Source organism: Candida metapsilosis, assembly GCF_017655625.1.
Source record: "Candida metapsilosis strain BP57 chromosome Unknown scaffold4, whole genome shotgun sequence".
NCBI lineage: Eukaryota > Fungi > Ascomycota > Pichiomycetes > Serinales > Debaryomycetaceae > Lodderomyces > Lodderomyces metapsilosis.
Genome location: NW_027138162.1, coordinates 555331 through 582274, shown reverse-complemented (window position 1 = coordinate 582274; position 26944 = coordinate 555331). Strand labels below are relative to the sequence as shown.

The 26944-nt window shown below is 38.2% G+C and overlaps 13 protein-coding genes across 13 annotated transcripts; 6 read left to right on the top strand and 7 right to left on the bottom strand. All coding sequences in view use genetic code 12, as the record gives it.

The window, feature by feature from the left end:
- Nucleotides 1-9: 9 nt before the first annotated feature.
- Nucleotides 10-4197, bottom strand: I9W82_003640 (uncharacterized protein; the record flags this gene model as incomplete). Its single annotated transcript, XM_067692628.1, has 3 exons — nucleotides 10-13; nucleotides 157-1617; nucleotides 1934-4197. 3 exons carry the CDS (start codon nucleotides 4195-4197, stop codon nucleotides 10-12), a joined length of 3729 nt encoding a protein of 1242 aa, XP_067548038.1.
- A 111-nt stretch (nucleotides 4198-4308) lies between these two features.
- On the bottom strand, nucleotides 4309-5181 carry SPS20 (Sps20p; the record flags this gene model as incomplete). Its single annotated transcript, XM_067692626.1, has 1 exon — nucleotides 4309-5181. The coding sequence occupies one exon, from the start codon at nucleotides 5179-5181 to the stop codon at nucleotides 4309-4311; it is 873 nt and encodes a 290-aa protein (XP_067548037.1).
- Nucleotides 5182-5411: 230 nt separating this feature from the next.
- Nucleotides 5412-6503, bottom strand: I9W82_003638 (uncharacterized protein; the record flags this gene model as incomplete). The annotated part of the gene is made up of 1 exon (XM_067692625.1): nucleotides 5412-6503. The coding sequence occupies one exon, from the start codon at nucleotides 6501-6503 to the stop codon at nucleotides 5412-5414; it is 1092 nt and encodes a 363-aa protein (XP_067548036.1).
- A 311-nt stretch (nucleotides 6504-6814) lies between these two features.
- I9W82_003637 (putative N(6)-L-threonylcarbamoyladenine synthase) lies at nucleotides 6815-8395 on the top strand (the record flags this gene model as incomplete). Its single annotated transcript, XM_067692624.1, has 2 exons — nucleotides 6815-6851; nucleotides 7110-8395. The coding sequence occupies 2 exons, from the start codon at nucleotides 6815-6817 to the stop codon at nucleotides 8393-8395; spliced, it is 1323 nt and encodes a 440-aa protein (XP_067548035.1).
- A 24-nt stretch (nucleotides 8396-8419) lies between these two features.
- Nucleotides 8420-9571, bottom strand: I9W82_003636 (Smc5-Smc6 complex subunit; the record flags this gene model as incomplete). The annotated part of the gene is made up of 1 exon (XM_067692623.1): nucleotides 8420-9571. The coding sequence occupies one exon, from the start codon at nucleotides 9569-9571 to the stop codon at nucleotides 8420-8422; it is 1152 nt and encodes a 383-aa protein (XP_067548034.1).
- A 163-nt stretch (nucleotides 9572-9734) lies between these two features.
- Nucleotides 9735-12014, top strand: MLH1 (mismatch repair ATPase; the record flags this gene model as incomplete). The annotated part of the gene is made up of 1 exon (XM_067692622.1): nucleotides 9735-12014. One exon carries the CDS (start codon nucleotides 9735-9737, stop codon nucleotides 12012-12014), a length of 2280 nt encoding a protein of 759 aa, XP_067548033.1.
- A 1227-nt stretch (nucleotides 12015-13241) lies between these two features.
- Nucleotides 13242-16400, top strand: I9W82_003634 (uncharacterized protein; the record flags this gene model as incomplete). Its single annotated transcript, XM_067692621.1, has 1 exon — nucleotides 13242-16400. One exon carries the CDS (start codon nucleotides 13242-13244, stop codon nucleotides 16398-16400), a length of 3159 nt encoding a protein of 1052 aa, XP_067548032.1.
- A 160-nt stretch (nucleotides 16401-16560) lies between these two features.
- I9W82_003633 (uncharacterized protein) lies at nucleotides 16561-17226 on the top strand (the record flags this gene model as incomplete). The annotated part of the gene is made up of 1 exon (XM_067692620.1): nucleotides 16561-17226. The coding sequence occupies one exon, from the start codon at nucleotides 16561-16563 to the stop codon at nucleotides 17224-17226; it is 666 nt and encodes a 221-aa protein (XP_067548031.1).
- A 355-nt stretch (nucleotides 17227-17581) lies between these two features.
- Nucleotides 17582-19660, bottom strand: ZCF21 (Zcf21p; the record flags this gene model as incomplete). The annotated part of the gene is made up of 1 exon (XM_067692619.1): nucleotides 17582-19660. The coding sequence occupies one exon, from the start codon at nucleotides 19658-19660 to the stop codon at nucleotides 17582-17584; it is 2079 nt and encodes a 692-aa protein (XP_067548030.1).
- A 3025-nt stretch (nucleotides 19661-22685) lies between these two features.
- I9W82_003631 (uncharacterized protein) lies at nucleotides 22686-23267 on the top strand (the record flags this gene model as incomplete). The annotated part of the gene is made up of 1 exon (XM_067692618.1): nucleotides 22686-23267. One exon carries the CDS (start codon nucleotides 22686-22688, stop codon nucleotides 23265-23267), a length of 582 nt encoding a protein of 193 aa, XP_067548029.1.
- Nucleotides 23268-23512: 245 nt separating this feature from the next.
- I9W82_003630 (uncharacterized protein) lies at nucleotides 23513-24460 on the top strand (the record flags this gene model as incomplete). The annotated part of the gene is made up of 1 exon (XM_067692617.1): nucleotides 23513-24460. One exon carries the CDS (start codon nucleotides 23513-23515, stop codon nucleotides 24458-24460), a length of 948 nt encoding a protein of 315 aa, XP_067548028.1.
- Nucleotides 24461-24544: 84 nt separating this feature from the next.
- POL30 (proliferating cell nuclear antigen) lies at nucleotides 24545-25324 on the bottom strand (the record flags this gene model as incomplete). Its single annotated transcript, XM_067692615.1, has 1 exon — nucleotides 24545-25324. The coding sequence occupies one exon, from the start codon at nucleotides 25322-25324 to the stop codon at nucleotides 24545-24547; it is 780 nt and encodes a 259-aa protein (XP_067548027.1).
- Nucleotides 25325-25868: 544 nt separating this feature from the next.
- Nucleotides 25869-26411, bottom strand: I9W82_003628 (peptide alpha-N-acetyltransferase; the record flags this gene model as incomplete). Its single annotated transcript, XM_067692614.1, has 1 exon — nucleotides 25869-26411. The coding sequence occupies one exon, from the start codon at nucleotides 26409-26411 to the stop codon at nucleotides 25869-25871; it is 543 nt and encodes a 180-aa protein (XP_067548026.1).
- Nucleotides 26412-26944: the final 533 nt, after the last annotated feature.

Genomic DNA, 26944 nt, shown 5'->3' with positions numbered 1-26944 from the left:
TTGTATAGATCATCTAATGCAAATTCAATGGCGCACCTTGTCCATAATAGTGGGAAAAGGGGCCATACCGACCTTTCACCAACCAAGATCCAGTATGGTATATTCTCCTTTGTACGATGAATATCAAACACCCTTCCAAGATCTTTCACCAAGTACCTTACCTCAGGAACAATAGTGACTTCTCTGATTGATGCCGCATATTGCATAGCAGTTGGCTTTTCATCTATGAATAAACGCTTCATCACTTCAGTTAATAGTCCCAATTTATTAAGGACAATTATGCGATGCAAGATTTCCATGCCTATGATTGTCTTTAACTTTTTCTTAAAATTGAAGCCACTATCCTTTGCAAACTTTTCAATGTCTCTCTTACTCATCTCACTTCCGTCATATGTTTTCTTTCTCTTGTCGTATCTTACCTTACCGTATGATGCATGGTAATGTTTCAAATCGTTACTGATCAACGGTGCAAGATAAGGCTTTGCTAAGCTAATCACGAAATGGTTAACGTTAAACAATTCTGTTAATTTGGTGAATGGCGAATGCTGTTGCGAAATATCTGTTGTTACATTGCTCCTAAAGTAGGATGTATGATATGTCACCTCTTGCGGTTTCAAAAACTTAACCTCCAAGTCGGGGGTTTGTAAGACGATTTCATTGTTGTAATCTTTGACATATAAAGCAATATCGTCAGACAAGACACCAGTTCCAATCGACGCGTATATTGCTGTCCAGATAATGACATTTGGAGCTGTAATGTAGTTGAGTAATGAAGGTACACACCTGTTTGTAGGATGTATGACAATATTCAAAATCTTTCCGGTCTTGATATAAGCCTCCTCAAATGTCAAATCCCCAATTGTATCTCTAACAAACTTGAGGAAAAGTAAAATGTCTTGACTATAACCCTTTCGCACCACATTTTCAATAACATTACCAAACCTCTCATCAATCTCGTGGTTGAGAATGTCTATATTCTTCATCATTTCTTCAATGTTAACTAAAATGGGAATCAATTCATCATCGGTTGAGGTGCACACAAGTGATGCAACAGCTGCCCCTACGGCACTTCCTCCAATTACTCTAGGTAAAAGCCGTTTAAAGTACAACGCTTTAACAACTCCTAAGTGACACAATCCAAACAAAGACCCACCTTGCAATAGTAAAGCTGTAGAGCCAAAACTCTGACGTGTATCATGAAAAAAGTCCAATTTCAACTGCTTGCTATTCATAATGTATTCATTCCCATTAGAATTACTCAAACTCTCATTCAAAAACTCCAAGCAATGAAGAATTTCATTTATATATTCCTCAATCTTAAACTTTGTACCCATGTACGACTTCAAGTATAATCGCTTTTGAGCAATACCACCAAAGTTCCTGATAAGGCCTGATCTTAGTAAGGACATGATTTTCTGGGAATCGTTATTTTCTCTAGCTTCAGCTAATGACTTAATCCTCTCATTAATCAATACGTAGTCATAATGCTTGCTGATGAAGTTTTGCCTCCACAAGTCCATATTAGTAAGTCTGTCAATTTCAAATGCCGTCAGTTTCCACTCATTGTAGTTTGATGCATTTTGTAGTCGTTTAATATGTTCTTTTAATGGATCTCTTCTATTGTAAATGTGATACAAATGTTTGACCCAGAAGAAGCAAATATCGAAAAAGAATTCAATAATAGCCCATATAAAGCTAGGCGTGTTGTTAATTATGAAAGCCACTGGTGGTAATATCGTGTTGACCACTATGTACTTTATCATGTTGGATCAGTCCGGGGAAGAAATGATGTTGTCAAAACACAAAAATATCACAGGCTTTTATTTTTTTTTTTAAAGCGAGATTTACGAAAGAATTACCCCATGCATACCTTTATTTATCCCCTGAAATGAACTTTCTACTACGACTAAATAGCTTTCTACCAAAGTGCGACGCTGTAGAGCCAGTCCCTTCAACCTTGTCCTTCATCACATTCACCTTACTTCTTAACGATGCATGCCTTCTCAAATCATTATGTGCCGCATTCTGATAAGCTTGGGAAGCTATACGGCCAATATGGATGTTACTACCAGAGTCTGGGCTTTGCTTCAAAGTATAGTTTAGCCAGTATTGTAAGCCAGTTTCATACGCAGCCTCATCTGCCAACGCCTTTTTGAAAGCAGCAATTCGATCAACTGGTTGAGAAATTGTGATTATAGCCTTCCAGTTGGAAACAGGGTACGGCTTTGGCTTGAACTCTGAGGGGGACGACGAAGACGTTGCTGTTGTTGGTGCTGATGTTACGACAGTTGTGGAGTTACTGTTGGATGAAACAGTCCTTGATTGCGATGCTGCGTCATCTGCGCTATCTGACGCTTTTCGGTCTTGCATTGGAATCAAGCTCGAGTACTTTTGAGGTAAATTCTCCTTTGAAGGATCCGGGGTAAGTCGCTCTTCACCAAACACAGGCTTCTGTTTCGAGTCAAAAAGGGTGTCTTGGGTCATTAAAGGTTCCAATTTGTTGGTAGATCTGTTATCACTAAGCAGATCTTGTTGTAGTTCATCGTCGGTATCCTCCTGAATACTAGGCATGGCAGCGTCTATAGTTTCAGGAACTGATATAGAACTAGCATTAGAAACGACATCTGAAAGACCTGATGGGTTGCGCACTTTAGTAAATTTGTTGTATTTGGACGCAGCATCGGAATCAAAATTTATCGTCGATTCATTATCATTATCATTGATGAATTTATTACGATAGTTGTCTGTATTTGGAACCCAGTTTCCGAAATTGAGAGTAGCCTGTGATACTCTGCGAGAGTTCAACTCATCATCGTCATTCGTCTCTGGCTTTTGAAAGGTTTTAGACTCTAATGATAGTTTTCCAGTCGATAAAGAGCCACTAGAAAGTATGGAACGCACATCCATACTTGGTGGCATAATCTCAACACTCTCCTTTCGGCTGTGCTGTGGCTCAATGCTGGATTCTTCTTCTTCGTCGGATCCATTGAAAATATTGGAGTAGTCACCAGACTCATTTCTAGCAGGTGCTTTCCGCACTGACAGTCTCCGACTTGCCATCTCATTCATGTATGTATTGTGCTGTTGTGCAATGGACAATGGCGCAATTGGACTTTCGATTTCATCGTGCGCTTCAAGATCAGAGTTTGGGGGCTCAAGGTTGGTTGTATCCAACTTTGGTGCCGTCACTGAATCATTATCATCTTTCATTGATGCATGTCCACTCAATTCATTTATATACGAATCAATATCTTGCTCAGCTTCGGGTTTCAAATGCACATCATCATCTTCTTCTTCTTCGTCAGACGTATCATTACCTTGGTAACCCCAATCATCATCGGTACTGTCATCATCGTCAATATTGTTGTCAGTCCTCTTGTCTATAGAGAGAACTAATTTTTCCGCATCCGGTAGTTGCTCCTCTTCCCGGTCTTGATCAAGGGACTCCTCTAAAGCTGGCTCTTCTGAGTGATCTGTGTTTGCCTCCTTCACTGATAAGTTGAGGGGCTCCCTTTGAATAGAAGATTCCGATTGAAAACTTGCTTCTGAAAATGTTTCTGGAAAATTGGAATGGCCAGAGAACTCACTAAGTGTAGGTGTGGGGGGTATAACGAAGTCAATATTATCAAGTCTGCCATATACTTCTTGTAGCCTATGTTTATGATCCTGCCTTGTATCAGGCAGCGTAGTGGAAGCAGCAACCAGTGCATTGTGAATCTTGTCATCGTCTTTGAATGCACCGGGCACAACTTCCTCGTATGTGCTTGACGAAGGAACTTGTTCATTCACTCCCTTGATTTCCCCCTCCTGTTGATCATAGGAGTTTCCAGCTCCCCCGTAGGAATCGTCACCAGCTCCCCCTTCTTCTTCTTCTTCGTCACTACTATCAGTGTCCATTTTATCTTGGTGTCTATCAATTGATAAAACTAAAGGACTTTTAGTTTCTGAATGTGCTTCTTTTGTAGAGACATCACTTTTGTGGTCCTGAGGTATGTCTTTCTTCTCATCCTCTTTAGGCTCACCAACAACGTCATGCTCTTTTTTTACTTCTTGACCCGGTAGTGTAGACGTTTCTGTCTTACTCTCGTGAACATTTTCGTCGCTATAATCGTCGTAATCTTCATCTCCCCAATCTCCATAGTCAGGTACTTCAGTGACCCATCTTGTCGACTTCTGTCTTTCAACGTTATCACTCATGGCTTTGATTCTGTTTGATCCGTGTGAGAGAGAAAAAGAACGAGTGAAGAAAATCTTATGACGAAATGTTCGCGATTTATTTGAATACAAAAATTTACTTATGTGAGTTAGCTACAACTTTCCTTGAGGGTCTTCATTTTGCATCTGGACAACTTTTGGATACAATTCTCCCAAGTAACCACCCACTTGCCACATTCCACCATCAACGACTGAAATAGTTCCGGTAACGTAAGATGCGGCGTCTGAGAACAAGTACACTGTAGAATCAGCCACATCAGTAGTTGTACCAGCTCTTTGAAGAGGTATTCTGTTTTCCACAGGGGTCTCAGTAGGTGGAGTGAGTCTTGCACCACCTTCTGTGTTACCAATCAAACCAGGAGCAATACAATTGAGACGTATACCAAGGGGTCCCAACTCAACAGCCAAGGCATTCATCAAAGCGTCAACACCTGCTTTGGCGGCACTAACGTGGGCCTGGAAAGGAAGTCCAGTATAATGTAAAGTAGCACTGACAAAAATAACCGAACCCTTATTCTTCCTCAATTGTTCAAATGTGGTTTTAACGGTATTGTAGGAACCCAAAAGATCAATATCCACAACAGCTTTGAAAGCATTTGCTGACAAATGGTTGAAGTCGGAGATGAAATTACCAGCAGCACCAGCAATGACGAAATCGATACGTCCCAATTCCTTCACGGTTTGGTCAACAGCTCCCTTAAGACTTTCGATTTTACGCACATCAATATTACCCAATCCAAGGACTTTAGCACCAGGTCTTAACTGAGCAATCTCCTTTGCTGCATCTTCAGTCTTTTGCACATTTCTACCCAAGATAGCCGCATCTGCACCTAGTAACACAAGAGCTTCAGTTTGAACCCTGCAAATTGTACCGGCACCACCGGTCACAAACACGACTTTGCCCTTGAATAAGTCAGGCTTCCAAACTGATGATTGAAGGTAGGAATTGGATAAAGTATTTGGCATTTTGTAAGGAAGAAAGATGAAATGGTAAGTGTATTGACTAAATTTTTTTTCATTTTATAATGGCTTTAGTGGGGTTCGCTGCCATTTTGCGAAGCCTATTTTTTTTTTTTTGGCCGTGGTACAAACAGCGAAAACTGCATATGATTTATGGTAAATTACCCGACGCGATATAACTTACCCACCTACAACTTTTCTCCTAAGTTTACTCTATTACTGCTCTATATACACTCTCAAGCTTCAAAGCTCCTCTTGCCATCCCCAAATATCGTGTCCAATTGTTTTAGTGAGACTTGATACAATAACAACATGATTGAACTTTGAATACCTGTCCATATGAATCTGGGACCCACTCCACTAAATGCACCAAAAATACCTTCATGTCTGTAAATTGATACCAATGCTCTCAATGTTGCGTTCCTGTTGAAAAGTTTCACTATTGGGTTGCTGGAACCAGTTCGAGAAATTGAATCGTTAAAATCCGAAAGATTGGTGGCTGTTTGGATACGAGTCTTTATCACATCCAAAGGGGTGGTAAGTACTCCCGCGAGCCCTCCTGCTGCTGCGCCTGTAAACAATTCAACTGAAACTGGCAAGTCCGTGGATCCGTGGTTGTAATATATTGCAAGTTGACGAAATCGTTCATAGAATGTCAATTGTAATGCACTGAATGGTAAGTCTCTAAAAAGCGTCTCCTTATAACCAAAGAAGAATGTTCTTAAACCTTCCTTGTGATGTATGCTACGTACAGCATCCCATAGACCGCGATAATTGTACCCGCACTCACGTGTGTAGGGATTATTGTATTTACCTTGTAGTTGCAATCTGGTTTTCAAAACCTCCGATGGAACATAAAATATACTGGAGGCCAAATCACCCAAAACTCCTGCAGTAAAGTAAGATATCGTTTCATTGAAACCAAAATCATCAATCAATTTGCGTTTTGTAAATTCATAAGTTCCAAAAAATGCAGCTGTTGAAGGGAATGACCCTAATACTGCGGGAGTATATCCACCATATAGACCTCGGAAAAATCCTTCTTCTCTTAGTATCGTTCTATAAGCAGGTATCATATTCTTGTATTTCTTGTTGTACGGAAACCCTTGTTGACGTGTTTTGACAGTATCCAAGGAATGCATGGCACTGTCACCAACCACCCCTCCTAGTCCACCAGCAAGCATATACTGCCAAAGTGGTGCTCCCTCTACCTCTTCAAGTGGATTGTTGCCTGTGGGCGGCGGCAGTTTACGATGTGTATATGCGCCATGTCCATCGTGTGGCTCGAAACTTAGCGGTATTGTCGAAGATGTAAATAATTGTGACATATCATGCAGTGAGTTGTGGAAGCTATAATGTTACAGAGAACGACACTTGAACATGTAAATATGACGATGCAATGCAGAAAAGGAATGAAATATGTGGAATTTCGTCTGGTGAAGCTTTTACTTTGATTATATTTCAAAGCCTTGATAGATGATACTTGATTCAATAAGTAAGCTCCTTCCAATATAGTAGACCGTATGATTTTCAATTTCAAATTGGATATTGCAAAAGTATTGCACCGGTGTTTACTTTTTTTTTTGGAATCAAAGGTGAAAAAAAGAGAAATTTTTTTCTTTTCTTGTTTGGCTCTCCAATGAGAGTTGAAGATCTCACTCACGATTGGATAGGTTGTATGGGTGTAGTTATGAGGTAAATAAAGATTGATCTGTAGTGTCGAGTTGAAATCTACAAATAATAGGGGTTTGTTTTACTTCTTCCGGTAAGGGCAATTTCTACAGCACTTTTGATTGGGTTCCTCATTTTGGTTTTGCAACTGTGTAGGGTTCCCCATCGCATCAATTTTCCTGGGTAGGAATTTTTTCGCTTAAACTCTTTAGCTTCACATAAACAAAGTCATGCTATGATAAGATCCTCCTACACGAGCCTAGCGAGACGACTAGCGAACACTATTCATTTCCGTTCATATCGTGCTCTCGCTATAGAATCATCATGCGACGACTCATGTATTGCGCTTCTTGAACGCACCAAACCAAATCAAACACCAACGATAATAGATCATGCCAAAAGAACACTCCATTCAGCTGATGTTGGTGGTATAATGCCCACAGCAGCGTATACTTATCACATGGCTACTATTGCCAACATGTGTCGTGAATTTTGCAAGAAACATGGTATTTCAGCTACTTCTCCGCCCGATCTAATTTGTGTCACACGAGGTCCCGGGATGGCAGGGTCGTTGAGCAGTTCAACAGAATTTGCTAAAGGGTTGAGTGTTGCATGGGATGTGCCTTTGGTTGGTGTGCATCACATGTTGGGCCATTTATTGACATCGTTTCTCCCGCAGCAACTGCAACCAAATCAAACGCCACCACCACAGTTTCCATTCTTGAGTTTACTATGTAGTGGTGGCCATACGCTACTAGTGTTGCTGAAATCAATATCCGAGCACGAAATAATTATAAATGTTAGTGATATTGCCGTTGGTGATTCATTGGATAAATGTGCTCGAGAGTTGGGGATGTATGGTAACATGTTGGGTAGAGAGTTGGAGACTTTTATCGATAATATTCCTCAGCATGAAAAGGATGAGTTTGAAGATATGAATGTGGGTACGAGGATAGGCAACAAGTACAAGTTTCGATTGACATTACCTTACCAAACACCAAAGAATGGAAAGTTTAACCAAGACGATATTCAATTTGCATTTGCTCAGTTCCTTAGCAATATCCAAGAGTACAAGAAGAAGTTTTACGTTTCAGACTCCAATTCAGATACGTTTGATGACAAGACTAAAAGAATGATTGCATACAAGACCCAAGAGTATATTTTCGATCACATTATCGATCGGATAAACTTATCGATGAAAAAACATGGATTACGAAGACAAGCAGATGGCAAATTTATTGGAGTTTGTGATTTCGTATGTTCAGGAGGCGTAGCTGCAAATAAACGACTTCGTGAGAAATTGTTTAAAGATTTGAAATTTGATGAAATTGGACAGCTGCCTTTCAAGTTTCATTTCCCTGATTTATCACTATGTACTGACAACGCAATCATGATTGGGTTAGCAGGAATGGAAATATTTGAAAAGTTGAAATTAAAAACCGATTTGAGTTTCACTCCCTTGAGAAAATGGCCATTGAATGAATTAACAACGGTGGATTCTTGGGTCAAAGTAAATGACGATGAGATTAATAGAGTTTGTAAATATTAGATAACATCCGTGTATATATTAGAGCTAAATTTGTTCTTCAAAAGTTGATGTCGTGCTGGTGTTACTAGTATCAGCTTCTTCTTCATCATCGCGTACCCTCAATTCTTCATCGCCAAAATCTTCAAAAAGATCCTCTGCCGGGATTTGATCCTCTAATTCATCCCTATGACCTAAAAACGCATCCTTCAAATTCAATTCCTGAATGAAATACTGCCAAACATCATAATTAAAAGTAGCCACATGATGTGACGATAGCACTTTCGAACTATCTAATTTAATTTGCCCAAGCTCCTCTTGAGTCACTCGAGTTATACAAGGAGCACCCAGTTTTCCTGTATACAATTTCAATCGACCATCTTTTATCAAGAAGCTTGTATAAAATAGATTTTCCACCGACTGAGCAAACGAATGAGGATTGATAAAGAATTTGAAAAAGTTGACTTCTTCATCACTTTCCTTTTTGAGATACTTGTCATAAACAAGTCTCACCATGTAAGCTGTATTTTTTTCTTCATCTTGAGCTAGATCACTAGCTTCCATGTGTCTAGCAGTCGTCGAACGACCGCTCCTGGTATCATCAACATTCCTTGTTCTATTGGTTGCTCTTCTTTTCTCGTTAGCTAATGGCCCATTGAGAAAATCCACCAGGATTGGCTTTTTACTGAGTTGGTGATACAATACTCCCAATTTTAGCCAGTTGACTTTATTAAATGTATATTCATCCATAATTGGATACAGGTCTTCGTCATCGTCATCTTCTTCTCCATATTCACCACCACCTTGTTCATCTTCTTTAATAATATCAGTCAATATAGAGCTATCAGTAGCTGCATATTTCCTCAACCTTTTCAAAACGTCCCTTTCATCTAAGGAGAACCCACCATCACCAAAACGTAAATTACGAGCATTTAAAGCCGCAAATTCAGATGCTTCTTTGAATACTTCTGAATCTTCAAGATGAACTTTGGTATCCCGTACTTTTTCCGTTTCCAATGCATGATATAGTCTTTTCAATTCATCTATATTCTGTCTCAAAACATCAGAACCTTCACCTTTGGCTGCTAATTTAAGTTGGTTCTTCATGCGTTGACGCAAGCTATTGTATGCATTGAGATGCTCTTGTTTTGTGAGTTTTGGCTTTCGCACCTGCGAGGTCTCTGTTTGGACGCTAGACATGGTAAAAAAAACTTGCTATTGTATATATGTATTAAGAAGTGAACGGTCGCTTTAGGATCAGCTTGAATCTGATATGGTTTTGTTGATTAAGAAAAAGATTTTTTCCTAATTTTACGACGCGACTGATGCGCGTGCTTCCCCGGTGTTGTGTCGCAGGAAAAAAATGCAATCACACATAACCACACCTGCTGAAAACCAACTGAAGACCACTCACCGTTCCAGAGCCAGACAGATGTCTCAGCAAGGGAAGATCAAGAAGCTAGATGAATCAGTAATCAGCAAAATAGCAGCAGGCGAAATCATAATCCAACCAGCCAACGCCCTAAAAGAAATGTTGGAAAACTCCATCGATGTCAAAGCAACCAACATTGAAATTGTTGTTAAAGAAGGAGGACTCAAGTTGTTACAAATCACCGATAATGGGGAAGGCATAGCCAAGGAGGACTTGCCACTTCTATGTGAAAGATTCGCCACGTCAAAACTTACCAAATTTGAGGATTTGGAACTGATTGCAACATATGGATTCAGAGGGGAGGCTTTGAGTAGTATATCGCATATATCACGATTATCAGTAACGACAAAGACACGAGAGTCGAAATTGGCATACAAGGCTTTCTATTTGGATGGGAAACTCTGCACGTCAACCTTTAAAGCATCTGGAGATAAAGCAGTTGATCCCAAGCCAATAGCAGGTCGAGATGGGACGCAGATAACAGTTGAAGATTTATTTTATAATTTGCCATCTCGATTTAAAGGATTAAAATCCAAGAGCGATGAATTTGCCAAGATTTTGGATGTTGTGGGAAGGTACGCCATCCATACAGAACATGTTGGATTCAGTTGCAAGAAATATGGTGATCCTTTACATCAGTTAAACACAAGAGCAAATATGGCATTGAAGGAGAGGATACGTACGGTGTATGGCTCTGCTGTTGCTAATGAGCTATTGGATATCACTATAGGAGATAGCACTGAAGAAGAACCTGTCGAAAAGGTGCATGAGCTAGGCTTACTCAAAGTGACTGGTGCTATAACTAATGCCAACTACAACAATAAAAAGAAAATTCAACCCATAATATTCATCAACCATCGACTAGTTTCATGCGATCCACTAAAACGTGCGATAAATTCAGTTTTCCAATTTTTCTTACCAAAGGGTAATTATCCATTTTTCTACGTTAGTTTAGAAATCAAACCTGACAATTTGGATGTCAATGTCCATCCAACTAAACGTGAAGTACGATTTTTGAATGAAGAGGAGATAATTGATGTTATTGTGGGTAAAGTGCATAGTACGTTGGCGAATTTTGATACTTCGAGGAAATTTCAGACTCAGAGTATTGTTTCCAAACGAGGATTGGCGTTAGATGAAGAGAGACTTGATGGGGGTGAAGCAGACGAATCATTCAGAAGCCAGCCGTTGAAAAAGTATAGACAGGAGAATAAGTTGGTGCGTATTGATGCTAGTCAGTCTAAGATTAATCCGTTTTTGCAAGCTGAGTATCCCACTAGTCAAATTTTGAATAGCATTGATGATGAATTGATTGGAGAGAATCAGCGGCAGCAACTAGAAGTTAATGAGACTTTAGGGGATAATGAGGTTACCGTTATTGATGAGCCATCACAAGAAGTATCCACCACTAGTATCAATCCGATTAGAACTCAGGTGGAGGTGAATCTTGAGTCTATTAGTAAGTTGAAGAACGAGTTATCTGAGTTTGTTGACAAGTCATTGACGAATGTATTTAGTCAAGCAGTGTTTGTTGGGATAATTGATGCAGAGAAGAGACTATGTTGTTTCCAGTACGATGTTAAATTATATTTGTGTGACTATGCTGCTGTTTTGTTAGAGTTTTATTATCAAGTTGCATTACATGAATTTTGCAACTATGGTGAAATACAATTTGATGAACCAATTGCTTTAAGTACTATATTGCGACCATTGTATGAGCTTAAGCTGGCTTATAGTCAAGAAAGCGACAAGTTAGTACCAATGGGGGAAGTGATTGAAAATATTGTGAAGATGAGAGAAATGTACGATGAGTATTTTCAAATCAAGATTGATAATGAGGGCAATTTAATCACAATACCCATGTTGATGCAAAATATTCAACCTGATTTTAGAAAACTTTCATATTTTATTTACCGATTAGGTACCAAGATCAATTATGAAAATGAAAAGCAGTGTTTACATGGAATATTGAGACAAATTGCGTTGCTATATGTCCCAGAGCCGATCGAAGAGGAGGAAGCATTGGAGGATGTGGATGAAGGGGATGTTGATAGCACCAGCGGAGATCAGCGTGAAGCATTGACACATGAGTTGGAGAATGTCTTATTTCCTGAATTAAAGAAACAATTTTTGGCGACAAAGAATTTGGCTAGGGATGTGATACAAATTGCAGATTTGCCTGGTTTATATAAAGTTTTTGAAAGATGTTGATTGGAAGGAGCTGTGTGTATTATATAGGGTTATTTTTATTGTGTCGGAGATATACGGATTTAAGGTATTATTACTTAAACATAAAGCAACTACTTTTGTGCATCGGATTTAAGGTTCTTATTATTGTTGAGACAGGCTCTCGTAGCGAGAGAGAGTTGAAGTGAAAGAATGTGGGGAGTCATAAGAAAGTGGGTAAAGGGATTGATTGTAAAAGCATTAATGTTCTTCCAATATCTAAATTGGACCCATTTAATGGTTAAGATTTTTTTGTGCAAAAACTTGTACAAAATTCATCGCTAAAGTTCAGCCACTCCCATAATGAGTAACGAATCAGAAATGCTGTAGCCATGTTATCTGCCTTACAGCATACTGTTGTATCACGTAAAATAACTAATCTTCAGCGCATACAGTATGCTAAGTTTTATGTTGTACAGTGAGAGCGGGGAGAGGATTGAAATTTTTATGTATAATTTATGACTACTACATGAAGTTCCCCTCATGTTTTCAATATCTTTAATACAGTACAGTACAAACAGTTATCTATCTGACTCAGTACTCGTACGTTTTTTATGATTTTATATATACTTTTTGAGTTTAAAGTGTTTGTTTTGTTACATAGTTAAGTGGCTTCAGAAAGTGTTTTACCCAATTGGGTAATCCAATTTCCTTTCACATGCAACAACGCTACCCAAAAACAAACCCACCCACACACCCACAAAAGACATATAGGACTAACAAACAACAACAACAATAATAAATAAATAAAAATTGAAAAAAAAATATAAGAGACAACCAAGACCAAAAAGAAGAAGAAGAATACCATCATCATAAGGAGTCCTTACTTTCATTCCACTGGTATTAGACAATATAGTATTGAAGTCTGAGTGTTTTCACAAGTAGGGTGCAGTCCATATATTATACAGTATACCATATACACACGCACGTTCTCACCCACACGGCTATCTGGTATACATTATTACCCAGAGATCGTGCTGCAAAACATTTTCATCCTTACTCAATCCATCTTACACCACATATAACCACACATCAACTCAACCAACTGGCTATCACATCCTTGCTTAATACAAGTCCCTCAGTCCTTTTGCTGTATTTTTAATTTTTAATTTATTTTTTTTTTTTTGTCGTCCAGTTTAAAGGTTATACATCACTACTTTTCAATCAAACAGATTCTATATTATATGATATCACACTCCTTACTATCCAATCATGCTTATTGAAACCTCAGAGAATGAAAAGTATATCAAGACGCTCAACTTTGGTTGTTATCCCAAAAATGTATTGCAATTCCAAGAGAGTCAAGATTTTCTTCAACAATTGGTATTTATTGACTACCAGTTGAAATTACTAATACAGAATGAGTTACACGGACAAGAATTGCTATCAGTACAAAATGTTTTGACCAATGGAAACCCCTCACACTCACCAAAGGACAAATTATCACAATTGATCAGATATACATCTTCAGTTAGCTCCAATTTCCCCAAAACATCAAGAAATTATGAAACCAATTTATATTATACAGTATTAATGGCACATTTGTTTTATCTTGATGGAAACTTGCATGAAATGAACAAGTTACTCACATCAATCAAGGTTTCTTTTCAAGTGAGTAAAAACCTCAATGTATCCATTGCTGTGTATGAATTTATTCAATACTTGACAGTAAGATACTATGTCTTGCTCGGATTAAGTAACCAGAATGGGTTATCTATATGGACTGATTACCTAAACTACTTCAACAAGCCATTTGCAAAATCACATGTGGCTGCAAACCAGTGGCTTGATTTGTTGCTTGGTAATCTTGCTGTTGCATTAACCAAGAACCGTACAGTGCAGCTATCATTTATCAACCAATTGACTAAATTGCCATTTTACAAAAACAAATTGGCAATTATTGCTTTTGCTAATTTTCTTTTACGTCCTGAAAGTTCAAGACTTGTCAATAAAACGTTTAAACAAGAGTATACTGAGTTTTTGGTGGTTGATATTAACGAATGTATTCATCTGAGAATTCAATTCCCTGATGCTAGTGATGAAAATACCCAAATTAATGATTTCACCAACAACTTGTACGAGTCATTGAGTTATGTACCGTTCAACTTGGCTATTTTCAAACCTGACTTGTCAAAACAGTTCCTAATTGATGCTATGAAAAAGACATATCAGAGTAGAGTTGTGATTTCCAATTTCATTTACACCTTGATTGATTTGAATGAATTTGATGAAGCATTGGCAGCTTTCAATACTTACATTGACTATTTGGAGAAAGATCAGGAATTGAAAGATGGTCATGTTGAGGATATCTTGGCCATCATTGACACATACAGTACTTGCATCATTCATTTCAATCCATTAAAATCATTCAAACATCACCCCAAATTTAAAGTCACTGATGAACCAATTGTGTTGCAACACTTGCGTAGATATGTTGGACAGTTGCAAAATTACATGTCAAAATTGGCTGATTTAATTGATTTGACATATGACGATGAAAATTATGCTGGCGATCGAAATCCACTTTCATTTTTGTATCGGAAATACAATTTAAACATATTGCAATCGGATCATTCGCAATTTGTCGAATTGATTTCCAAAGCATGGCATTCGATTGGCTATTATCATTACTTTTTTTCATTATGTGAATCAACTAATCAAAATATCCTTGATGATCATGTATCACAGGTGTTGAAGAATTACAAAAACTCATTGATTGTCAATTCGACTGGCAATGTCGTTTATTTGTTTCATTATGCATTGGCATTGGCAAATACTGGTCAATTAAAACTGTCATTGAAGTTGTGCAAATTCATTTTGAAACGGTATCCAGAGTCATTCAAAACTTGGAATCTTTTGGTATTAATAATCACATCATTCAACAACAATGACGATGATGCGAATAAACCAGCAAGCTTCTACGACAATATACTTCCGGACAATTTGCTAAACGATGTTAGTAAAGTTAATGGGAAAATGAATGGGATTGATCAACAAGTGGATAGCTATACGCCACCGAGGTTGGAAATCAGAGAGCCAGAAAAATTCATCAACAAAGCATTAAACATTTCTGGATTGTACATTTTGAAACACAAGGAAAGAGATATCAGATTGCCCACTGATGCCAAATATGAGATTATGCAATTGAAATTGACTCAATTGGCAGTATTGGAATCTATTCATGGTTCACAGTATATGATGAACTATATCTCGGAAGTGTTTGTTTTGTATCATGAACTTTTCGAAGTATCATTTAATTCAACTGGTTCATCGGGATTGGCATCTGCAAGAAATTTTGGCGCTCATGAAAAATGGTCACATCGACCAAGTTTTATTGATCCAGTTGAACTTCAAAATGTAGGGTCAAACACTCCAGGACCAGCAAGAGCTAGATCTCCAACGAGTGCTGCATATGCGGTTACCCACACACTGACAAAGACAAATCCAGTTGCCGCCACTAAAAACGTTTCACTTGTAAATGAAGCAAATGGATCATCTAATGTAAAGAGGACCCACACAGTTGACCGATTGAAACGACTTTCAAAACTTTCCATGACACTTCCTAAGCAACACTCAAAATCTGACATGGTCAATAGAAAAGATTCCGTCGTCTCCCTATCATCATTAAAGTCGGGTGGCAGTGCGCCTGGATCTCGTATAAAGAAGCCAGAATTTTTCAAAAATGGTAATGACCTGAAGAATGCGGTACCGGAAAGAACATTATCTCCATCGCCATCACGTACTGGTCTCGTTAACAATAAACCTCCAATTGCCGCTCCTGCTCCCGTACAGCGTTCTTCTCCAGTCCACAAGACACCTCAGGATAATGTCCTTGAACGTAAATTACTTCAAGAGTTGTGGCTTTGGACAGCACGGGTGTTTATGAAGAATGATTTACATGATGAATGTGAACAATGTATAAATGAAGCTGAGTCTATTTACGAACCAAATATCAAGACATTCATAGCTACAGGTCAATTAAGCTCCAAAATCAAGAAATTCTTATCATTGCAAGAATATGAAAGATCATTGGAAATCTTGATACGTACTGACAAGTATAACAAGATTGAATTTGGATATGCCATTTTGGGGTTGGCGAAGTTGTTCCTCATTGATGATGCTTCAGAAAAGAGCTTATTTATTTCCACTAGGGATATGGATGCGGCAATTATAAGATTGAAGAATATGTTGGAAGCGTTTTCATTGAGTTGGCCTGTTGGTGCGAATAATGCTGAAGTTTGGTTTTATTTGAGCAAGATTTATGAACTTATTGACGATAAGATTTTGTTGACCAAGAGTTTATGGAAATGTGTGGAGTTGGAAGATAATAGGCCAGTGAGGAGTTTCGAGGTTTGTAATTCAAGTATGTAGGAGAATAATTGAGAAAGTTTTAGAGATTGCTAGATTTTGTAGATCTGTGGTGGGTGGGTCCTGTTTTGCGAGTCGGTGAAAAAAAAAAAAAAGTGATGAAAAATTTCATAATCGATGATGTGAACAAGCAAACTACTCCCCCATTCCCATTCCTTCACAAATGTCAGAAATAGAACCAAAGAGAATAATATACTGTGGAGTATGCTCATACCCACCGGAATTCTGTGAATTCGGCATCTCATTAATCAAATGCCAACAATGGCTTCAATCAAACCATCCAGAAATGTACGCCAAGCTCTACCCAGGAGCAGACTCCTCCTCCTCCGCCACTGCATCCGATGCTGCTGGTGCTGGATCTGATCAACCAGTGTCCACATTAGCTGCTGCCACATCATCCCTTTCAATCGATCAAAACAACAAGATCCAACAGGATTTAGCCAAGAAGCAACATCGTGAAGAAGTGAAACAACAAAAAGAACTCGCTAAAAAGCTAAGCTCGAAAATCACAATCAAGCGTATTGAGAGAAATAAGCGTAAACATATCATCAGTATATCTGGCTTGGAGGTGTTTAACATTGATTCCAAGAAGTTGGCAAAGACATTTGCATCCAAATTCGCCACGGGGGCTAGTGTTACAAAGAATGCCGAAAAGATGGATGAGATTTTGGTCCAGGGTGATGTGAGTGATGAGGCTAAGCTGTATATTGAAGGGTTGTTGAAGGAGCAAGGGTTGGAGGATGTGAAAGTTGAGCAGGTTGATGATAAGAAGAAGATTAAGAAGGCTGCTGCTGCTGCTGCTGCTGCTGGAGATAAGGGTGGTAAGTAGGTTAAGTTATGAGTATAGATATTGAGACGAGGATGATGTGAGATCTAATGTAGGTTGTATACGATGTGTGTTGAAGAAGTAAACTTCTTTGAAAACTGGGCCACATGGCTTAACTAAAGTTACTCTAAATTGACCCCACTACCAGCTGAGCTACTTTACAACACCAATATATTAAATTTCATGTCTTGCCTACTTTTCAAGGACCTGTGGCGCCTTTTTCATTTTCCGCGATTCGATTCCCCGTTGATACAAAATCCTTTATTTTCCGACTGAAAAGTAAAAATCATCAAAATCATTACACTTACACACACCTATACGTGTATTAAATACAGTTGTTCTTTTACATTCAACCCCATCAAGTAATCAACTTTGAAATTGAAACCTTCTCTTCTTTAGATTCAGTAGGCGACTTCATCTTTATTCCATTTGCAGCTTCATTCTTTTCTTTAAGACTCAATGAATCAAAATTAGACACTGATACCAGGTTGGAGGCCAAATGCGACGACTTTGCAATCTTAGATGCTATACTAGTGCTTTTATCATGTGTTGTGGTTGTGTCGAGAGTAGTTGATTGAGGACTCGCTGTTCTAGAAAGTGATGATCGCGTTGGTGAGCGAGACCTAGACCTCGAATGCGAAGATGTATTTGCCTCAGAACGTGAGTAAGCTCGAGTACGTTCCTCTCGACGTTGCTCTTCCGCCTTCTGCTCTTCCTTTTGCGTTTCTTGGTGTTCCAAATCTGGGCTAGTTGGAGTAGCACTCGTTGATGGTTGTTGTGTAATTTGTGATATACTAGGAAGAGCCGAAGATTTGTTGTTTTTAGGAGTCAGTCCATCCTCTTTGGAGCCAGCATTTGACACTGAAATGGGAGACAAAACTGGAACCGATTTGGGTGTTTGTACAGCTTCGGAATCCGACTTGAGTGAAGGTGAAACTGACGTTGATTGAGACTTGGATACATTGATGCTAGGCACTGAAATGGGAGCAATCGATGGTAATTTTATTTCAACGTTGGCCGATTGCTGTTGTTGCTCTTGCTGTGTCCTCATATGTATACTTTGAGAAGCCAATGTTGCAGCATTTGCAGCTGTAGAAATTATAGGTGTTAACGATGGTAATTGTTGGTGCGGTTGCTGCTGCTGCTGCTGCTGTTGTTGTAGTCCCTGTGATGGTGACATTGACGAAATTGTACGCGACGATGTGTCTTGGACAGCTGACGACGTTGAAAGTGTAGATGAAGCTCTTTCGCGCATTGTGTTCGGCGTTTGCTGTTGCTGCAATGAGACTGCATGTTGAGATAACTGATGTTGTGGCGTGTTTGCCATTATAGGCATCTGAGGTGCTGGTGTAGGTTGTTGAGAGACTGGAACTTGAACTGGAACGGGACCTGGACCTGGACCTGCACCAGGTATGGTTGAAGCTGGGGCATACACAACTGCACCTGTGTTTGTCAACACTGGAACCAATGATATTGGCCCATACTGAGACTGCATCACCGCTGTTGGTTGTCCCATTTGTTGTGGTTGTTGCATGGGGATAAATGAGCCACCATTTGTCATCATTGTTGGGCTTGGTCCTTGTGCATTTCCTACTGTTGTAAGAATAGTTCCATGTTGCGTTTGCTGTTGAACTAGCTGAGGGGCACCTTGAATCTGCTGCTGTTGTTGTTGTTGTTGCTGTTGCTGTTGCTGCTGCTGCTGTTCCTGGTATTCATCACCTTTCCCTCCTTCCAATTGCTCTTGTCTCATACTTTGGTTATATTGAGCCAATCTCAATGCGTTCCTGGCATTATTATCTAGATTCAAGTAAGCACAATGAAGCTTACCTTTTAGACAGTTGAGACATGAAGGCAATGTCTCATCACATTTTATTCTTCTTTTTTTACAAGTACCACATCCAAGATGCGAATTACGATGTTTTCGACGTGAATTACGTTTCCTCTTTGATAATGACAAGTCAAGTTTTAGCTGAGCTTCTTGTTGTTCGTGACGTTGTTGTTGCTGCTGTTCAGGTAACACAGGTGATCTATTTTCATGTATGTTGGTTACTGAGCTATTGCTCGAAGTTTGCCCATTTCCTTGCGGTATACTTGATCCTTGAATTTGAATAAGTGGCTGCTGCTGCTGCTGAGGAAATTGGGTTGGAATCACTTGAGGTGCAAATTGTTGTTGCGGAAGAAGTGTTTGTTGTTGTTGTTGTTGGGTTGGGTAAAACGGTATTGCCGCATTGGGAGGAAGTTGCTGCAGTTGTACTGGCGCTGGTAAAGATTGAATTGGATGCAGAAGTCGAGGCTCTTGACGCAACTGACTGATGCTAGGTACCCCGGGAATGAATGAGACTTTTTGTTGTTGGTTGTCTATCAGCGCCAGTTTGGAAAGAGTGCGGGGCTTTTTCGGTGGATCGGGGTTCCTTAATGCTTTCTCATATACATCCATGATGCTTTAGTCGTCAATGTGGCTCTAGTATGATACAGTGTGACTCCACAGATGAACTTTGTTGCTTCCAGTATAGATAATATCGCTCTGTAAAAAAAAAAAAAAAGAATACGGTGTTTTCTATTCTTTGAAAAAATACTTTTCTTTCTGTGAATTGAGACAAAGTGGTGTGTTTGTTTGTGGTTTAGGAACTCTTAGTAATAGGTTTTAAACTGTTTGTTTGTAAAAGATGTTTTTTTTTTTAATAATAATAATTTCAGAAGTTCCATTTCGTATGACACGAATTAAGAAAATTAAAGAATCACAAAATTATTATTACGGAATTTTATTTTTTATTTTATTTTATTTTATTTTTTATTTTTATTTTGTTTCTTTTTGTTTGCTGTTACTCCAGAAAAGACAATGACGTATGATGTATTTTTCTTTTTCTCCGTATTGTTGGGCGGGTAAAAAAAAATTTCAATTTCAAAAACTTACAAAAGGTAAACTGGCTCGACTTTCTTTTCTCAAGTCTTTGTATTCTTTGAATCTTGTCACTCGGGTAATATAATACCCCTCTTTTATGCATAAATGCGAGAAGACGGTACGCATCAAGTGAAATCAAAATACTCTTCTCTTACAAATCAGGAACGTTAAAATTAAAAATAAATTTACGGGAAGAATTTTCTTCTTAAACATCGCCCGAAATTTTGATAAACAATAGAACAAAGGTTTTACGAACAAAGGGCAAAATAAGTTGTGTTTGCAAACACAAAAATGGGTTGAAATTTGGAATTCTGCACATAAACGCCCACAGCCATTTTAACTATTTATAGATGAGTCTGCGATTGTTCTCTCTTTGAAACAAAAGATTATGCAATGAGAACACATGGAAAAAGCTTAGCGACTAGCACCGCCTACCTACAGAGTCAAACAATACATAGACATACTTCTTTTTCGCTAAAGTACCAAAGCAAGATCAATTAATGCAAAGGAAAAAGAAAAAGCAAAAATAAAAGAATGAAACGTATAACGCAGAGCAATCTACCACCACAAGGCTTACGTACTACTTTGCATGGCATAAATTTTGTTCTTTTTTTTTTTATTTTTTCCTATCAGATCGTAAGATCACACGAATAGCGCGGATCAATTAGGTTTGCATACTGTCGTCAATTTCGGTATTACCCGTCATTCTGTATTGCTTGGAACCCTGTTCTAGAACAATAGCTTTTCTTGGCTGTGGTATTATTGATTTGTCTTTTATTAGTAATGAGCCGGTAGCAACTATATGAAGAAAACATAAATTTGCCGCCCGTATTTTAGTAAGAAATGGTCTTAGCACAAAGATAAAAAAGTAGTGTATTCTAATACAATTCCTATTGTCTTGAGTGTGGATAAATAATTTTTTTTTGTCTTTGATTCGCGCCCCCTGAAAAAGACGAGAGAGAAAGAGGAAGAGAGAAAAAAGAAAAAAGACCAAATCAAGTAATAAAAACACAAGAACAAGAAAAATTTTCTTATGGCTTATTATAATTGTAAATTTGACTGTCTTACGAATTTCTTTTCAAAGCCTTGTTTTAAACTCGTATACGTGTAGCAGCCGGGGAAAAAAAAAAAGAGTGAAAAGAACGAGAGAGGCTCAGGCTGAAAATTTGCACATAAAACAACACATGTCAGACATGAGAATTGAAAATAAGGAATAGATTAGCGAGTAAAAAGCACCGGAGTTATGAATTATTATTTTAAGCAACTGTGCATCGCCGGAGGAATACGAGAGAGAGTGTATGAGAGCAAGTGTGTGTATAAGAGACAGCATAGCCACAACTTACACAAACGGTTGCCCCCATCAAAAAAAAAAAATAAAAAAAATAAAATAAAAGTAAAAAAACAATCTGTGAATGTTAATTAATACTTCAAAAAATAGGAACTAAAAATAAATGCGGATATGCGGATTTATGACGTGCTTCTTTTTTTAAATGCATGCTTTGAAAAACTTCAGATTCATCTAACCGAAAACTCTCCATTTCTCTCAAACAAACGTATTGTTATCAATTATAAGGAAAATTTTGAACTAGGTTTAGCGGCTTGAACATACTGGCGGGTAATGGTAGTTTGATGGCCTGTTTTGTGCACACACACACACACAGTTAACCGCTATGCCTGAATGTAACCACGTTGCAATGCATCATTAACATAAGATGCATCTTCGGCTAAAATTAGAGTTTTTTTTCCAATAACGGAAATATCAAATCGTAAAAATTGAACTTCTTTGGTTCGGAAATGATTCTCCTCTGGGTCAATAATGTACAGTGTCGAGAATCACTCTTCTATTTAGGGCCTCTATAGGTGGATGGGTTGGGTGGCCACTTTTATGTAGAGACAAGTGGTTGCATTATGCAGGATGACTCTCTAGCATAATACTCATTTTCAAGTAAGTTTATGCTGAAACATATAGAGTCCAACAGGTCTTTGCTTGAGGTTTGTGACAATGACGTAAGCCGAAAGATTTCTGCATTCAACGCTTTTTGTACCGTAATTCACATATTCGAGCCGGCTTTAGGATTGCTACACGACTCTTGCATCGTATTATCTTCCCCCTTTGTACTTTGGTAGTTGAATGAATACAGTATACTCAAGAAGAGGTACAGCCGTATAATGCTGCACTTGTACGGGAAACTACACAACAGAGAGATATTCACTATGTAAATCAACATTGAAAGTATGGGTAGCGTTTTCTTGATCTGAAGGGCAATGATTGAAAATGGTTTCATAAAAATCAAGTTGTAAAGCTTTCTTTTGCTGACTGGAGATCACAGATCTTCCAAGCTTGTGCCAACCAATTCACTTTAGACATAGTTCCTTTCTTGGTGTCATTGCAACAAGAAAATGATTGAAAAGGTTGACTCGCTGACTGGGAAAAGATTTTGAACTTTTACACGCTCAGATTCTCAACTTTTTTTGCGATGATGTTGATCCAATGAACCATCTCTTTGGCATCACAAGGAGAACTAAACTGAGGCATATCCCACGTATTCACTTTTCCAATATGTCAGAAGTACCGAAAAGTCCAATATCAGCCACGATCGCTCCAACCTCGCCCCCACAACTGCCGTCAATACAATCCCATCAATCTCCTCCCACATCCCCATTGCCATCACTACAAGAGAATCAAACTGAAGATGATGATCAAAAGACAGAATCCACCCTGCAACAACCACAGCTGAAACCACAAACTAAACAGAGAAAACCGCAAACTGCCGAAGAATATGCCCACCAACTAGACCTATGGAGATCATCTGGACCACAAATCAACACAGAAACGTGGCTTTATGAAGATGTCGACAAACTCATCCCAATAGAAAGTAAAGTTGATAGTGCTAAACTACTTCATGCGTGTGAAAAGGCATATTATTTACGAGATTGGGACCAGTGTTTGCTGTTGTGTAATTTGGGAGCTAAATTGTTCGCAGTTGATTTGGAAGAAGTGGGAGATGTGATGAAACAGGAATTGCAGCTGACTAGTAGGCGAAAGCGATTAAATAAGAAACATGAGAGGAGTGTTGTTGATTTATACGATATAAAGCAAAGATGTCTAAGTCGAATGAGAGAAGCGGGGCAGGGCTCATGAACCGGTGGGAGAAGTATGACGAAGTTGTGGAACGTCTATTATGCTGTCCCAAATTGTATGCATTGTATAGCAAAGAACAATGCACTTTATAATTGTCTCTAATTGTACTTAATGCGATTGCGTTTAAATGTATTCTATGATTACTTTGAACTCTCAACACAAAAATAAAAATTTTGAAAACTTGAAATCCTCCATCACAACACAACAGTGTGCCAGATAAACAACAGAGCTGCCTCATCACCATCATGGATAGCAAGTCTTTAGAAATAATATCACAGTTTAAGGATGCTCTTGCCACCAGGAACAAGCTCAACACTGACAACTCGTCAACAAAAACAACAACAACAACATCTGAACTCAACGATACTCTCCCTACATACAATCGAGGCCTCAAATTAAACTTACAACATCCATCACTAGACAGTCTCAATGCAAAGTCAGTAGAGTACAACGGTGGTAAGTATACAGTGTTGACCAACCATTCCATCGAACGTGGCAATATTAAAAACAAACGTAAATGGAGCCAGTTTTACGCTGACGACAATCAAGAGGATGCAGATGATGCAGAGTGGTCCGATGAAGGTGAAGAAGAGGTTCATCCTTTAAAACAATCCCGTATAATTGAATTATTATCACCAATTAATCATCCACTGGAACTTGTTACCCATCCAGCAATTTCCAAAACATATCAACTGAAAACATTGAACAAGTTGGCTATGGAATTGATTGAGTTGATTGAATTTGAACAAAATAATCTCAACTGGTTGAACAAATTGCTTCAAGTGTTGAATGGAGAAGATTGGTTTTATTTGTTGGAGGAAAACATTGGATTGAGAGACTATGATCATGGATTGGATGAGGAGAAGAAGAAGTTGATTGCAAAGAAGAAAGAGAAATCTGTGACTAATAAATCTTCTGACAGGTTCAAGAGTGAGGAGGAGGAGCAAGCTGATCCTTTTTTCGCTTTACCAACTGCTGTAAAACGGTTCGAAGCATTTCAAGAGCAGTTAGAAGCCAAGGATGACACGGGAGTAAAAGAAGAGCTTATCAATTACTTGCAAGTGAGCATACAGAGACAACATGAGTATATTGAAAATCTAACACTGTTGAGAAATGGTTTAGTACGAGCAGATAGATTAAAGAATGATCTTTATAATTGGGGACAAGAGATGCACGATAAAAGAAGCTCATAATATGTAAGAGATACACGCTGATGATGTATAGAGTTTATACAAGTTTGCTCATTTAAATTAGTTTTATTAGATTTTCTATCAACTTTACTCATCTTCATCGAATTTTGGTGCCAAGTAGAATCTCAAATATCCACCAACATCCAATTTGAATTCAAACAAAGCTGGAGTCTTGTCAGCAAGCTTGATAGTGATTGTGTTTGCCAAACTTGAAGCTTTGATAATATCATTTAAATACTTCAAACCAAAGGTCAAATCAACAGGGTTATCCAAATGAACGGTAACACTTTCTTCAGGTCTATCCATATCGGTATAAGGTTTCAACACCACACTTCCAGTACCAGTTTCACCTTCACTTGTAAACTTGACTGAGTCCTTAGTGACAATAATGTTTAAAGATTCACTCAAATTCTTTAAATCTCTAACAATTTTAGCAAATTCAGAACTTGGCATATTGATAACAGTATCATATTCCATATCATCAATCTTTAAAAATTCGGAATCAATATTCATCAATTTCAAACTATATTCACTAACCCTTTCCCTTTTCTTATCTTCGAAAATTGTCATAACACTATCTGGACTATCTTCAGCTAATAAAGTTAAATAATCTTCATTTTGACCACACTTGATAATCTTGCTGAAACTTTCCAAATCTATACCTAAAGTGACATCTCTATCACATCTGTATTCACTGAAGGCAGTTTGACCAACTAATAATGAAACCAACAAGACACGTGAATCATCAACTGCTTGAACGGTTATTCCGTGTTCAGTACAATTAAAGTTACATAACTTGACACAATCTTTAATTGAGTCAACAATTTTCTTTAACAAGGTGGATTCATCAAATTTACCTTCCAACATGGTGAGTTTATCGTGATTGAGTTAAAAAGGAATGGTGTTGGCGGAAGAAAAAATTTCGAAGTTTTTTTTTATTTATTTTTTCTACTTCTGACGCGTCGGGGTTGATTTTTCAAAGTACGCGTCAAATAGCAATACCACTAGGATGTACAAAGTATACAAAGGCTTAATGACTACTGTATATCCTGTTGATGTATGAGTCTTGTACAATATATGAATGGCGTCAAATAACATTAACACTCTGTAAAATATGTATTAACTCATTTTTGTAAGTAATCATTAATCTATAGAATCACTGTTGATCTGGGACTATATTTATATTCCTAAACCTCTCAAATGTAACACTACTATATATTACGCATTGCGTCAACATCAGATAGTTCTTGGTATCCACATATTTCACAGTTTTTTTGACCTTTTATCAATTTTTGCTGCAAATAAAAAAATTAATTCTTTGAATTTACAATTAAAAAATTTAAAATATGATTTATTAAAAGAAACAACTATACAAGTATACATAGAGGAATGAAAAGAGAGGGAATGTGATTCAATTACTACTATTCACAATACCAGGTAGGAAAGCAATTCTTGTATGTGCTTTCCCACTCAATGGTAGTATGAGTCGGTAGGCATCATGCGTATTCAAATAGTAGCGGTACAACCGCTTTGTACGTAGAAAGCCTAAACTTTCGTACAACTTCAACGCACCACTATTGATGACTTCTGTCTCCAACATGATCTCATCGGCATTGTCTTTTATCATCTTCTCGATTGTCAACTTCACCAAGTTACTAGCAATGCCTCTTTTCCTGTAATTTGGGTCAATTACCAACATGCCTATGTAACCTCTTAACCGGACTCCTCTGTGTGGCTCAAGCTTGGAGATGATAACGCCAATGATGTGGTTGTCGTGTTTCACAGTAAAACAATATTGCGGCCAATTATTTAAAAAGTACCAATAAACATATATTGAATAAGGTTCTGACAAGTGAAGCGAAATCAACTCGGAAACACGCTTGAATTCATCTTGGTTCTTGATATCGAACTGATGGTATGGGAATCCATCGATGGTGGTTATTGGATCTGACATTCCGTAGCGCTAGAACAACAATGCTATTGGGATAAAGGAATAAAACGTGAGTAGGGATTTGGGTTGTTAAAGCGTGCTGGATGGAGTGAAGGTATATGATGTCAATTACTCAAGTTCTGTGATTCTTCTTGTCAATTTGAATTGGTCTCTTGTGTGTCTGTTGAGTAGGTTACTGTAATGAAATATCGCTTGTTGGTGTTGATGTAATTTCCGAACGGTAGCAGCTGAAATATATGACACTCGGTTATATGGACGCCTGTCTATTGGAAATGTTATACAACTATGTATCGTACCTTAAGTCTCAACAACCCTGCTCTCTACAACTAGTATTCTTACTAGGAATTTTTCTCTCCTGATTATCACGTGCTGCATTTCCCACGGGTCGTGCACATAGTTGGAAACTTTTTTTTTCTGTGAAGAGATCAACTAAGATCCAACTCCAGCAGAAGCTTGAGAGATGCCCCTCTATAAAATCTTCAGAAGTAGGATTGTTCGACCGTCTCACAAGCCGAATCACCTGTCTCCATCATGAG